This window comes from Lontra canadensis, unplaced genomic scaffold (assembly GCF_010015895.1).
Source record: "Lontra canadensis isolate GAN:19392208 unplaced genomic scaffold, GSC_riverotter_1.0 scaffold56, whole genome shotgun sequence".
Classification (NCBI taxonomy): Eukaryota; Metazoa; Chordata; class Mammalia; order Carnivora; family Mustelidae; genus Lontra; species Lontra canadensis.
Genome location: NW_022631050.1, coordinates 5,071,045 through 5,083,453, shown reverse-complemented (window position 1 = coordinate 5,083,453; position 12,409 = coordinate 5,071,045). Strand labels below are relative to the sequence as shown.

At 33.5% G+C, this 12,409-nt stretch overlaps 1 protein-coding gene across 3 annotated transcripts in view; it reads right to left on the bottom strand.

The window, feature by feature from the left end:
- Positions 1–12,409, bottom strand: part of ATP11B (ATPase phospholipid transporting 11B (putative)) — a 114,609-nt gene that overhangs the window by 27,975 nt on the left and 74,225 nt on the right. For all 3 annotated transcript variants that reach the window (XM_032875437.1, XM_032875438.1, XM_032875436.1), the window contains exons 22-25: positions 9,699–9,844; positions 8,456–8,515; positions 6,822–6,949; positions 5,617–5,755 (exon numbers count right to left, since the gene is read on the bottom strand). In XM_032875437.1, the coding sequence (XP_032731328.1) occupies positions 5,617–5,755; positions 6,822–6,949; positions 8,456–8,515; positions 9,699–9,844 (473 nt within the window). The remainder of the gene's footprint in view (positions 1–5,616; positions 5,756–6,821; positions 6,950–8,455; positions 8,516–9,698; positions 9,845–12,409) is intronic.

Sequence of the window (12,409 nt, the reverse complement as noted above, 5' to 3'; positions counted from 1 at the left end):
CTAATGAAATGTTGAAAAACAAAAATAAAACTGGGGGCATCACGTTATCTGATTTCAAGCTTTACTACAAAGCTGTGATCACCAAGACAGCATGGTACTGGCATAAAAACAGACACATAGACCAGTGGAACAGAGTAGAGAGCCCAGATATGGACCCTCAACTCTATGGAGGTGATCTCTTTGACTCTGAATTGTTCCTCCACCTTCTTTCCTACCTATAATCTTAAGTAGCATCTTCCCCATCTGTAAAAATTTTAAATAGCTTTTTCCCTGAGAAAGTTACCTTGCTGAGATCCCAAAAAGACAATATAAGTTATTTCCAAAAATACTCTAAACAGCAACATTATCAGAGCAAGTGTGTCCCAAGATGAGATGACTTACTTTGTAGAGATCAACAGAGGAAGACATTAATTCTTCTTTAAAAAAAAAATAAGCCACAGTCATTAGGTACCTCTTAATCTACTTAAATAAACATTCTTCATTGGTGTTTACCTCCCAATTAATTAGTTTGGAAAAAGTGACTTCATAGGTAGTCAAATTCAAAGAAACAGAAAGTAGAATGGTGATTTCCAGGGGCTGGGAAGAGGGGGAAATGGGTGGTTGTTTATAGAGTTTTGGCTTTTCAAGATGAAAAAGTTCTAAAGATCTGTTGCACAACAATATGAATATACTTAACACTATAGAACTGTCCTCTTAAAAATGTTAAGATAGTTTAAAAGAAAGGTCAGATTCTTCTACAAAGCAGGAGAGAATATCCAATGGGAAAAAGACTGTCTTTTCAACAAATGGTGTTGGGAAAACTTGGACAGCAACATGCAACATAAACTGGACCACTTTCTTATGCCACACACAAACATAAATTCAGAATGGGTGAAAGACCTAAATATGAGACCTGAAACCATAAAAATCCTAGAAGAGAACATAGGCAGTAACTTCTTTGAAATTAGCCTTAACAGCTTTTTTCTACATATGTCTCCTGACACAAGGGAAACAAAAGCAAAAATAAACTGTGGGGATTGCATCAAAATAAAAAGCTTCTGCACAGTGAAGGAAACAATCAGCAAAACTAAAAGGCAACCTACAGAATGGGAGAAGATACTTGCAAATGACAGAGCCAATAAAAGGTTAGCATGCAAAATATATAAAGAACTTATAAAACTTAACACCTACAACACAAATAAGCCAGTTAAAAATAGGCGGAAGACATGGACAGATATTTCTCCAAAGAAGACATCCAAAGGGCCAAGAAGACACATGAAAAGATGCTCATCATCACTTACCATCAGGAAAATACAAATCAAAACTATAATGAGGTATCACCTCACAACTGTCAGAATGGCTAAAATCAATAACACAAGAAACAAAAGGTGTTGGTGAGCACATGGAGAAAAAGAACCCTTGTGCACTGTTGGTGGGAATGCAAACTGGAGCAGCCACTGTGGAAAACAGTATGGAGGTTCTTCATAAAGTTAAAAATAGAGCTACCCTATGATACAGCAATTTACATTATTGGGTATTTACAAAGAATACAAAAAACTAATTCAAAGAAATGCATGCAGCCCTATGTTTAAAGCAGCATTATTTACAATAGCCAAATTATGGAAGCAGCCTAAGTGTCCACTGATTGATGAATGGATAAAAAGGAGGTGCATATATACAATGAACTACTATTCAGTCATAAAAAAAGAATGAAATCTTCCCATTTGCAATAACATGGATGGAACTAGAGAGTATAATGTTAAATGAAATAAGTTGGTCAGAGTAAGATAAATACCATACGATTTCACTCATGTGGAATTTAAGAAAACAAAACAAACCAGTGAAGGGGACGAAAAAGACAAAACAAGAAACTTCATTATAGAGAACAGTCAGAACAACCAGAGATGGTTACCAGAGAGGAGATGGGTGTGGGGATGAGTGAAATTGGTGATGGGGATTAAGGACTGCACTTGTTATGATGAGCACTGGGTTTCATATGGAATTGTTGAATCACTATATCATACACCTGAAACTAATAGAACTGTATGGTAACTAACATATTACTGTATGGTAACTAACTTGAAGTAAAAATGTTTTAAAAAGTATCAACTTATATGTGTGTGTATGTGTGTGTGTGTATTATACACACACACACATACACACACACACACACATATATTTATTAGAGCACATATGTACACATGAGAATGCGTGAGCAGGGGAGGGGGAATTAAGGGGAAAGGGGAGAGGGACAGAATCTTAAGCAGGTTCCATGCCCAGCATGAAGCTGGATGCCAGACTCAATCTCAAGACCCTGAGACCCTGAGCTGAAATCAAGAGTTGGACATTTAACCAACTGAACCACTCAGATGCCCTTCAAATTATATATTTTTAGTGCATTTACTATATATCAAATACAATTCAATCAAGCTGTTTTTATTTTTAATTTATTTTTTAAAAAGATATTATATATTTATTTGTCAGAGAAAGAGAAAGAGAGAGAGAAGGAGCACAAATGGGGGTGGGGGGCAGGCAGAGGGAAAAGCAGGCTCTCTGCTGAGCAAGGAGCCCAATGTGGGACTCAGTCTCAGGACCCTGGGATCATGACCTAAGCCAAAGGCAGATGCTTAACTGATGCTTAACAGATGCTTAACGCCCGAGTGGCGTTCCTCAATGAAGCTGTTTTTTAAAAAAAATGTTTTCATGGAAGTCAGTCTTTCTATTACTTTTGGGGGACTTAAAATTTTTTAATTAATTTTTTTATATTCCTAAGTAATCCCTACATCCAATGTGGGGCTTAAATTTATGACCCTGAGATTGAGAGTCACATGCTCTACTGACTGGGCCAGCCAAGGGCCCGTGGAGAACTTAAAAATTTTAAAAGTTATATCAAGATCTGATTGACTCATTTCACTTAGCATTATGATTTCACTCATTTGTACAATTTAAGAAACAAAACAAACAAGCAAAGGGGAAAAAAGAGACAGGGAGACAAACTAAGAAACAGACTCTTAATTATATAGAGAACAAACTGATGGGTTAAGGGAGAGGGGTGGGAGGATGGGTTAAATAGATGATGGGGATTAAGCAGTGCACTTGTGGTAATGAGCCCTGGGTGAAACATGGAAGTGCTAAATCACTATATCGTATACTAGAAACTAATATAACACTGTATGTTAACTAACTGGAATCAAAATAAAAACTTAAAAAAATAAAATAAAACCAAATTTTTGTCAAAAACAAAGTAACATCAAGTTTTTTTTTGTTTTTTTGTTTTTTTTTTTTAAGATTTTACTTATTTATTAGAAAGCTAGAGAGCACAAGTAGGCAGAGCAGCAGGCAGAGAGAGAGGGAGAAGCAGGCTCTCCACTGAGCAGGGAGCCTGATCTGAGGCTCGATCCCAGGACTCTGGGATCATGACCTGAGCCAAAGACAGCTGCTTAACCCACTGAGCCACCCAGGCGGCCCAGCATCAAGATTTCTAACAAGTATTTTATAGAAGGTTTACCTTCTGTCAAAATTATTTAAATAAAAAAAAAAATGGTGATCCTGTTGGATTACAGAAATAACTCAAACTTTTATGTTAAGCTCATTTTTAGCTTTGAAAATAAAATGAGAAGATAACCCACATAATATATTCACCATATAACTAATCTGTGACTTTTGCCCAAATATTTGTGATAAGATGACACTGCTGTATTTTAAGAGAAAATGGGAGAAGAACCTTAATTTCCCCTGAACTGTCCTACCCTCCCTGGACTCCAAACTATTTTAACTCTTCCTTGCTCCTCTCTCAGGATCACTTATTTGCATCAACTTCATCTTGACCTTGAGCCACTTCTCTCCCAGGACTTCTACCTAATAATGTTTTCTACTTCAGGTTTACAACTGTTTGTTGGGCATAAAGAATAATTACTGGAAAATGAAAGCATTCAAACACATCCAGTGCTGAACAATGAGACATGGGCTAGATGTCTAAAGAGATTTTCAGACCAGGAAGATGTAAGAGGGTGCAAAGGACAAAGCTCTGTGGACTCAACCCTGAAGAACTGATAGTCAGTCGTAAGAGAGACTTTGGGAATTTCTTCTAGAGGAAATGTAACAATGGTTTGGAAGGAGAAACGAGCACTGCATGTTTTCAGAGAGCCAGCAAGGACAGTTTAACCCACACATTTAAAGAGGGGAGATTCTCGGAGAAGTAGATCAGAAGGGATTGGGAAGGATGGGGTCTTCGAAATAATGACTGGATGGTAAAAATAACAACTAACACTGCCAAGACTTATTGAGTACTTCTATATGCTAGTCACTGTGCCTAATGCTCTACATATATCATTTCATCCTCAAAGGAAACCTATAAAGTAAGGATTATATTCCTATAATTTTGTGGGCGAGGAAACGGAGTCTTAGAGGGTTAACTAACTCATCTCAAATCACTCAAAAAACTTCTGGATGTGTCAGGATGTGGCTCCAAGGCACCTGATTCCAATGTAGGCTTCTTTTCCACTGTACCTAGTATTGGTGGCTGGGACTAGTAGATTAATTTCTAGTGGTATATATTAATTTCTAGTGGTATGTATCTGAGTGGTAGAACGGGTAGGCTAAAAGGGAAAAGAAGTTAATGATTTAAACTTGAGTTTCAAAAAAAAAAAAAAAAAAAAAGGAAACCGATAATTAATACATGGTAAAGAGAAAAAAACTTTTGTACCAGAGGCCAAACAATTTACCTTCATAAAGATTTTACCTTTGTGGGCACCTGGGTGGCTTGGTCAGTTAAGTATCTGACTCTTGATTTTGGTTCAGGTCATGATCTCAAGGTCTTGAGATCAAGCCCAGCAATGGGCTCTGCATTGGGCATGGTGCCTGCTTGATAGTCTCTCTCTGTCTCTCTCTCTCACCCTTGCCTGCAACCACCACCCCCCGCCCCAACCCCCGGCTCTGTACTGAAGAGTAAGGAGCACTTCCTAAGCATACAAAAAAAATTTTTTTTCACAGAATTAAAAGCAAAAACTAAACACCAAGTCCTCATTTCTCATATGAAAAATATGGGTCATAATCTCTCTCCAACAGGATTATTGAGAGGATTAATGGAGATGAAGCATGTAAAGCACTTACCAAAATATTAAGCACTAAATAGACAGTAATTATTATTAAAACATAATCCTGAAGTGAACAGCATTCAGAGGTATAGTCCCTTGTGTGAATTAAATTTTTTTTTTAAGATTTATTTGAGAGAGAGAGAGAGAAAGATTGTGTGTGGGAGGAGGGGCAGAGGGAGAGAATCTTCAAGGAGACTCCCCACTGAGCACAGAGCTTGATGTACAGCAGGATCTCATGACCCTGAGATCATGACATGAGCTGAAATCAAGAGTCAGATGCTTAAATGACTGAGCTACCCAGCTGTCCCTGAATTAATTTTTCAATATCAAAATTGTTTAGTAACTTGAGTTTCATATTAAGAATACATTGTATTATATTTGTTTTAACTTTTATTTGAAATCTTTTTATAACTGCATTTTAATTTAATATCTACAATTTTATAATTTGAATTGAATTTTACTTTTTTTTAAATGAAAGTTATGAAAAATCAAACTTAATCAGGCTATTAACAAATATTCTTTAAAAAATGATATATTTTACCTGGCCATTTCCAAGCAGAGATATATCTTCTCCTATTAGAAAATAGGATCCAAAAAAGAAAATAAAGGCATGACTGAAACCCAGGATGGTCCAATAAAGAAATGTTTTAATGCTTAGTTGACGGTTTTTACTAATGTCTCTGTATATTAAAAAAAAAAAAAAAAAGAAAGAAAAGGAGCATATTAGGATTCATATTTATTATTTACCTACTAAATGATTACTACAATTTGACAGTTAAAAAACAAGATGGATTTTTAATTTAACATTGCTTGAAAATATTAGCAGAAAGAATAAACCTGAATTTACAAATCACTGTTTATAATAATATATATCTGTGTAACAGCTTACAGTTTACCTAATGTATTCAAATACCTTTTCTCATTTAAGAAAGGAACATAACATAGACAAAGTAATTCAGTTTAGTTGTGAAAAGTTGATCTATCTGTATTATATTCTATTGTTAACATTCAGTCACTCTGCTAAGACTGTCACTTTTTTTTTAGTGGAGTCATTTTAGTTTTGCTCAGCACTGAGGCTCCTAATCCATTTACTATCCATCATCAGCTATTATGGGAAGAACAGCCTATCCTAATCTTAGGTCAAGCCCAGTCCTAGGTATCCTGGAAAATCAAGGTGAGTTACTGCCATTTCTGGATGACTGAATACCTCTGTAAGAGTGGACATCAGGTTAATGAGGGAACCATAAGCTAGCTGGTCCTGAGGAATAGTTCCACAACTCTGTGATCACTTACTTGGTTTGGAAGAAAAAGTGATAACCCAAAAGATCTGGAATTGGAATTAATGTCTTCAATCCCACATTTTGCACTGATTATGACTCTAAATTTGTCAATGGTACAACATGAACTAATTTCTTAGGATTCTAGAGATAACCAATTACTGAATAACTTCTTTTGTGCACATAAAATGAAATACTACTGGTTTTCAACAGTAAATGCAAATTACACAATTGCCCAACACATTCCTAGTATGAAAGTGCTCATTCCTAAAAACACTGGTAAAGTTATTCAAATTTTCTTTGATGTTCAACAATTACAAACCATAAACTACTTTCCTTAGTAAAGTATTATCACCAAGACACTACCTAATGTATTTGCTTATTTTTAAGGTGCTTTCAAAAATTGATAACTATAATAATTATTTGCAATCAAAAGTGTTATGGACATATAACACTGGAAAATACTTACCGATAGAGGGTGGGCTTGCTCTGTAATACATGAGGATCTATATGCTGTTCCAATAGACTATATATCAGAATAGGTAGGGAAGTAAAACAAATATTGTATAAAGTCAGGTACACGCTGTCATATAGTGTCTAGAAAGAGAAATTGGTAGGAATTTTGAGATTCTAAACTATGTATTACTGTTATATATATAATCACAAATAAGTATATTAAAAATATACATGAGAATTCTATAGCTTTTTCAATTTACACAAAAATCAATTTTAATAATTCTAATTTGTTTCTTATATAGACAAACATACAATATTCAGATTTATATTCTTGTGGGAATTGGAACATTCTGTTATGTGAAATGATCCATATTTATAAGTGACTTGCACCTACATTTCAAGATTCTTCACAATTTGGTCAGTGTGATGTAATTTTATACAATTCTCCTACCTGCATCCCAGGCTTTTTATTATTCCTTTGATATACTACACAAATAGTTTTGTTTTTATGGCTCTGTCTTACTATCTAAGTCCTACATTTCCTTTAAGGCATGATCTAAAGACCAAGCAGGTATTTGGAATTGGAAGTTACAGGTTGTCAATAGAAGTGAAAACAGTGATTAAGGATAGAGACAACCCATAAAAAACCAAAAATAACTAAATCCTTATTTATTTTTTAAAAACATTTTTATTTATTTGAGAGTGAGAGCATGAGCAGGGGAAGGGCAGAGGGAGAGAAAGAAGCAGACTCCCCGCTGAGCAGGGAGCCCAACCCAGGGCTCAATACCAGGACCCTGGAATCATGACCTGAGCAGAAGGTAGATGCTTAACAGACTGTACCACCCAGGTGCCCCAAGCTCTTATTATTTCAATTAATTAGAATAATAGTCTTGATCAATTAGGGATGGATAGTGTGGTACATGAAAAGGATGCTCAGTTAGCCAAAAGTTGTAGGACCTAGTATGGTATAGTTGTTAGCTATGTGATCTTGGGCAAGTTACTTAATTTCTGTGGATTTCCATTTCATTTTCTATAAAATAAGAGTAGATCAGGAATGGCAAATATGTGACATGTGTACAACCACAGACCCACATGTGCTCATTATAGCTTACTACTAACAAATTACAGGGTTTTCTTTCTGAGCTTATAGCTTTAGAAACCTTTTCAATGTAGCATTCTTGGTCTGGTGGTCTCTATCAATTATTTAGAATTAGCTTCTGAGATAAAGCCTAAATATCATTCCTGGACTCAGCCACTAAGCTTTCTTCCCAAGCCAAAGAAATTCTGTCAAAAAATAAATGAGGTAATCTCCCTATTAGTTATCCTGATATCGCTTGATACAGAGTTTACAGAAGTATTACACATAAGTTGAAAAAAGTTACCCAAATTCTCTCATAAGCTGTTTAGAGTTAGTATCTATTTTACAGAAAGCATCCAGAATTAAAATATATTTTGGTATTAACATTCACTTCAACTTGAAAATCAGAATAAATATTATCAATGTTATACTGATCAAATACACTAATTAGGGAAGTTTTGTCTATTTGCAGGAATAGGAAAAACATAAAAAAATCCCTCCAACTATCAAAAACTGAATACACATACCTTATTCTAAAAAGGATAAATCAAAAGCTTCTCTTTACTTACTTGTTGAGAAAACAAACAGTAGAACTGATATAAAAATTGGGGTGTGATAAAGCACACATTCTGAAAAATAAGATTAAATGAAAATAATTAAAATATTTGGGTCTAAAAGAGAAATGATTTCTAAAAATAGCTATTAAAAAGCCAGAAACACAATCCCAGCAGACATGTAAGTAGAGGATCTGCTCATAAGAACTTGTCCCATCATTTAAAAATGTCTAAAAGAATTCTAAGCAGTGCCACAAATGTCAGAATGAAAATACCTTTGACTTTTATTGCTAAGCAATGCCATAATTTTGAATTTAAAACCTTCCAGATATTCTTCAATACTTTTCATATACAATACAATAAGTATAGTTTATTAAACTTTAGGCAGTAATAGCTTTAAAATTAAAAAAAATGTTTAAAACAATAAATGGAACTAGGGAAATGTTTTTCCATTTCAGTATATTTACATCACAGCAAAAGCTAATAAGGAAGAGAAAAATTGCCACCATCATTTATTAGCAATATGCAATCTACCTGTGTTTTTTCATTGGCTTGTAGCTATTATTTATAGAACATATGCAACACAGGATACTCTGGTGTACTAAATGCCTTGGTACCCAGCAGCAACTAACATGGGTTCCACTGAAGATCACCTTCTCCAAAGGGGTTAAGAGATAAAACAGTATTTCAACATAATTAGTTTTCTTGTAATCCAATGTTTTTACTTTATGCATTTAAGGCCCCTTTAATAAGTAGTTTATATATCTCGCTAGAGTACCAAAAGGTCACTCATGGCACAAAAAAAGGAAGAACCTCTGCTTTAAATCAGTGTATTGGACTTAACTTAAAACTTATTACTAATTCAGGACAAAATAACATGGAAGAAATAAAATTAATTACATTCTAATTCACACAGGATGAAACATATCAATTTTAAGTGTGAATTCTGATGCTGACAAATGTATATACTCATGTAACCACCCCCATAATCAAATCAGAGAACTCTATCATCCAAAGTTCTCTTATATACCTTTCCAGTTGGTACTATCGCCTGAACCCTTGGCCTCAGGCAACCACTGATTTGCTTTCTGTCAGTAAACATTATATTTATAACAAAAATCTTGATATATTCCATAAACTGTTATTTTTACTTATGAAAACAATTTTTAAAAGAATAATTTGAATTGTAATTGCATATAAATTGAAGCCTATATTACTATGTCAGTAAACGATTGTAAAATATCTCCATGAAACTCACCTTATAAAAAAAATACTGTACAAGGGTAGCTATTCTAATATAATAAAAATGACCATGAACAAAAAGCAATTTGGAGAGGAATTTAAATCTAGCTATTGCATAGTCACTATTTCTTGCAGCTTGTCTTCCTTCTTTACCCATGATTCCTGTAATAAAGAAGACAAAATTGCAAGTTCACTGATAACTGTTAAGTGTGATTTTCATGATTTATCTGCAATATCTTAATTACCGATAGCAGCTGAACCTGAACTTAGGATCACTATATCCTAATATATAGCAGAGAGTAGACTCCCAAAAGGTTGTTCAACTTAATTAGGTAATTAATACAAGGCACATAACATCAAGTTTCAAAGACTCAGCATATAATAAAATACAACTAATATAAAAATAATATTGAAAGTTCAGGATCTAATAAGAATATCGAGTTTTACATTAATAGACACGAAGTACTAGTTAATAGATTTCTAATGGAGAAAATGCTATATAATGAACTGAGGGTCTCAGAAGGGAAGGGTAACAGGGTGATGGGTATTAAGGAGGACATGTATTGTGATGTGCACTGGGTGTTGTACCTAACTGATGAATCACTGAACACTACATCAAAAACTAATGATGTACTAACAGTGGCTAACTGTAATAATAAAAAAAAATAGCTTTAATCCAATGAACATAGAAAAAATATCCAAATTGAATGATTCTAACCTAGCAAAAATAAGCATGTTTAATGGTTTTAAAACTTTCACACACAAGTCAAACAAAATGTGCTCTTTATTTATTTATTGAATAAATAACTTAATTATTTAAAAAGGAACTGCTGATTTTATTATTGGGTTCAATAGGCATGAACTATTTCAATAAATATAACTGGAACAAACATTATATGGAGCAAACAAAAAGACTTAACAAAAATTGTATATAAGGTATGCTAAAAATTCTTGCATAATTAATAGTGAGTAAAACTATCACACTCATAACTTTTTATCCTTCCACAACTATACCTAAATAAAAAGTTACACATGAAGTAGCAACTCACCATATTAAATGTCTGTTTATTGTGACTACATTGCTCTCTACTTGTTATTTTATCTAACTGAGGCTGGACAAAATGTGCTTTTTAAAAGTGTACAGTATCACCTGAAGTCAGTACATAATTTTATCTGGTAAATATGACTACATTTTAAAGATTACAGTAATTCTTTAGGTTTCAAAAGAGTTATTATAAGCCAACTTTATTTTTTCAATCTGGAAACAGCTTTGAAAAATGATTTTTCAAAATTATAATTTATTTTCATCACAAAAGGATTAAAATTTTCCAAAATGTATAGGTAAAGATAATTACATTTATAACACCTAGAGAAGACTACTAGTTTTGGTCTATATCTTTTTAGAATTTTTCCTTCTGCATTTTTTGGGTGTATATACAAATATGATATACAAAATGAGATTATTTGTTTTGTTATATATATATATACAAAATGAGATTATTTGTTTTGTGATCTGCTGTTGTCATTTAATACATTATGGACACTGTTTATAACATATGTTTTTGTCAACATATTCATTTATCTTTCTCAAAAAAAATTCCTGGATACATAATTGCCAGGTCAATAGGCACACATTTAAAATTCTGTTATACATAATAATGCAGGGTATACCAATTTACACTCCTGCTAATATTGTATACAAGGATTTGTTAATTCTATATCTTTGCTGATTCCAGGTTTATCATTTTTTGTAATTTTTGCCAACCTCATAGGCAATTTTAACTTGCATTTTTTTGATTAGTGACTGAATACTTTTTTCAGGCATTTGGTCTTCATTTTAGATATTTCCTTTTGTGACAACCGATGACACATCCTTCTGCATATTTTACCAAAGTGTTTTCCTCATACTCCTTAATTTAAGACCTTACATACCAGAAATATTAAGACTTCATCATCTGTTTTGCAAATATTCTTTATTAGTTTCATGTTTAAAATCTGCATTTGGGGGTATTTACTTCTGCCACACATACTGATGTCTTCCTTCACAGTGCCTTGCTTTCTTTAATATTTCTACTAAAAAGATCCTCCAATACCTCAAATTACAAGATTACTCATTAAATCTTTTCTTCTATTACTTTTTGTGGTCTTTAAAAAATTTTTTTAAGATTTATTTATTTATTTGAGAGAGTGAGAGAGCACATGGGCAGAGGGACAAAGAGAGAGAAAGAGAATCCCAAGTAGATTCCCTGCTAAACATGAGTGCAGGGCTTGGGGCTCAATCTCACAGAGCCTGAGATCATGACCTGAGATGACACCAAGAGTCAGATGCTCAACTGACTGAGCCACCCAGGTGCCCCTCTTTGAAGTTTTTTTAAAATCCTTAATCCATCTAGAATTTGTTTAGCTATAAGCAATGGAAAAGAATCCAACTTCTTTTTTTTCCTGAATAACCAAAGCAGTTATACTAATATTTTTTTATCAAGTAATTTGTTCCCCTACTTATTTGAAACATCTCCTACGTTATAAAATAAATTTCCAGATATTTGAATCTATTCTGTTCATGGGTCTGTTACCATCTAGACTCAAACTGTTATAAATACTGTAGCTTTTTATGCTTTAATGTATGGTATAGGAAATTATCATCAAATTGTTATGGAGATTTATGGGAAACAATAATACAAGTTAGAAAGAAAATTAAGTTATCATAATGAAGATTTAATTAGCTCA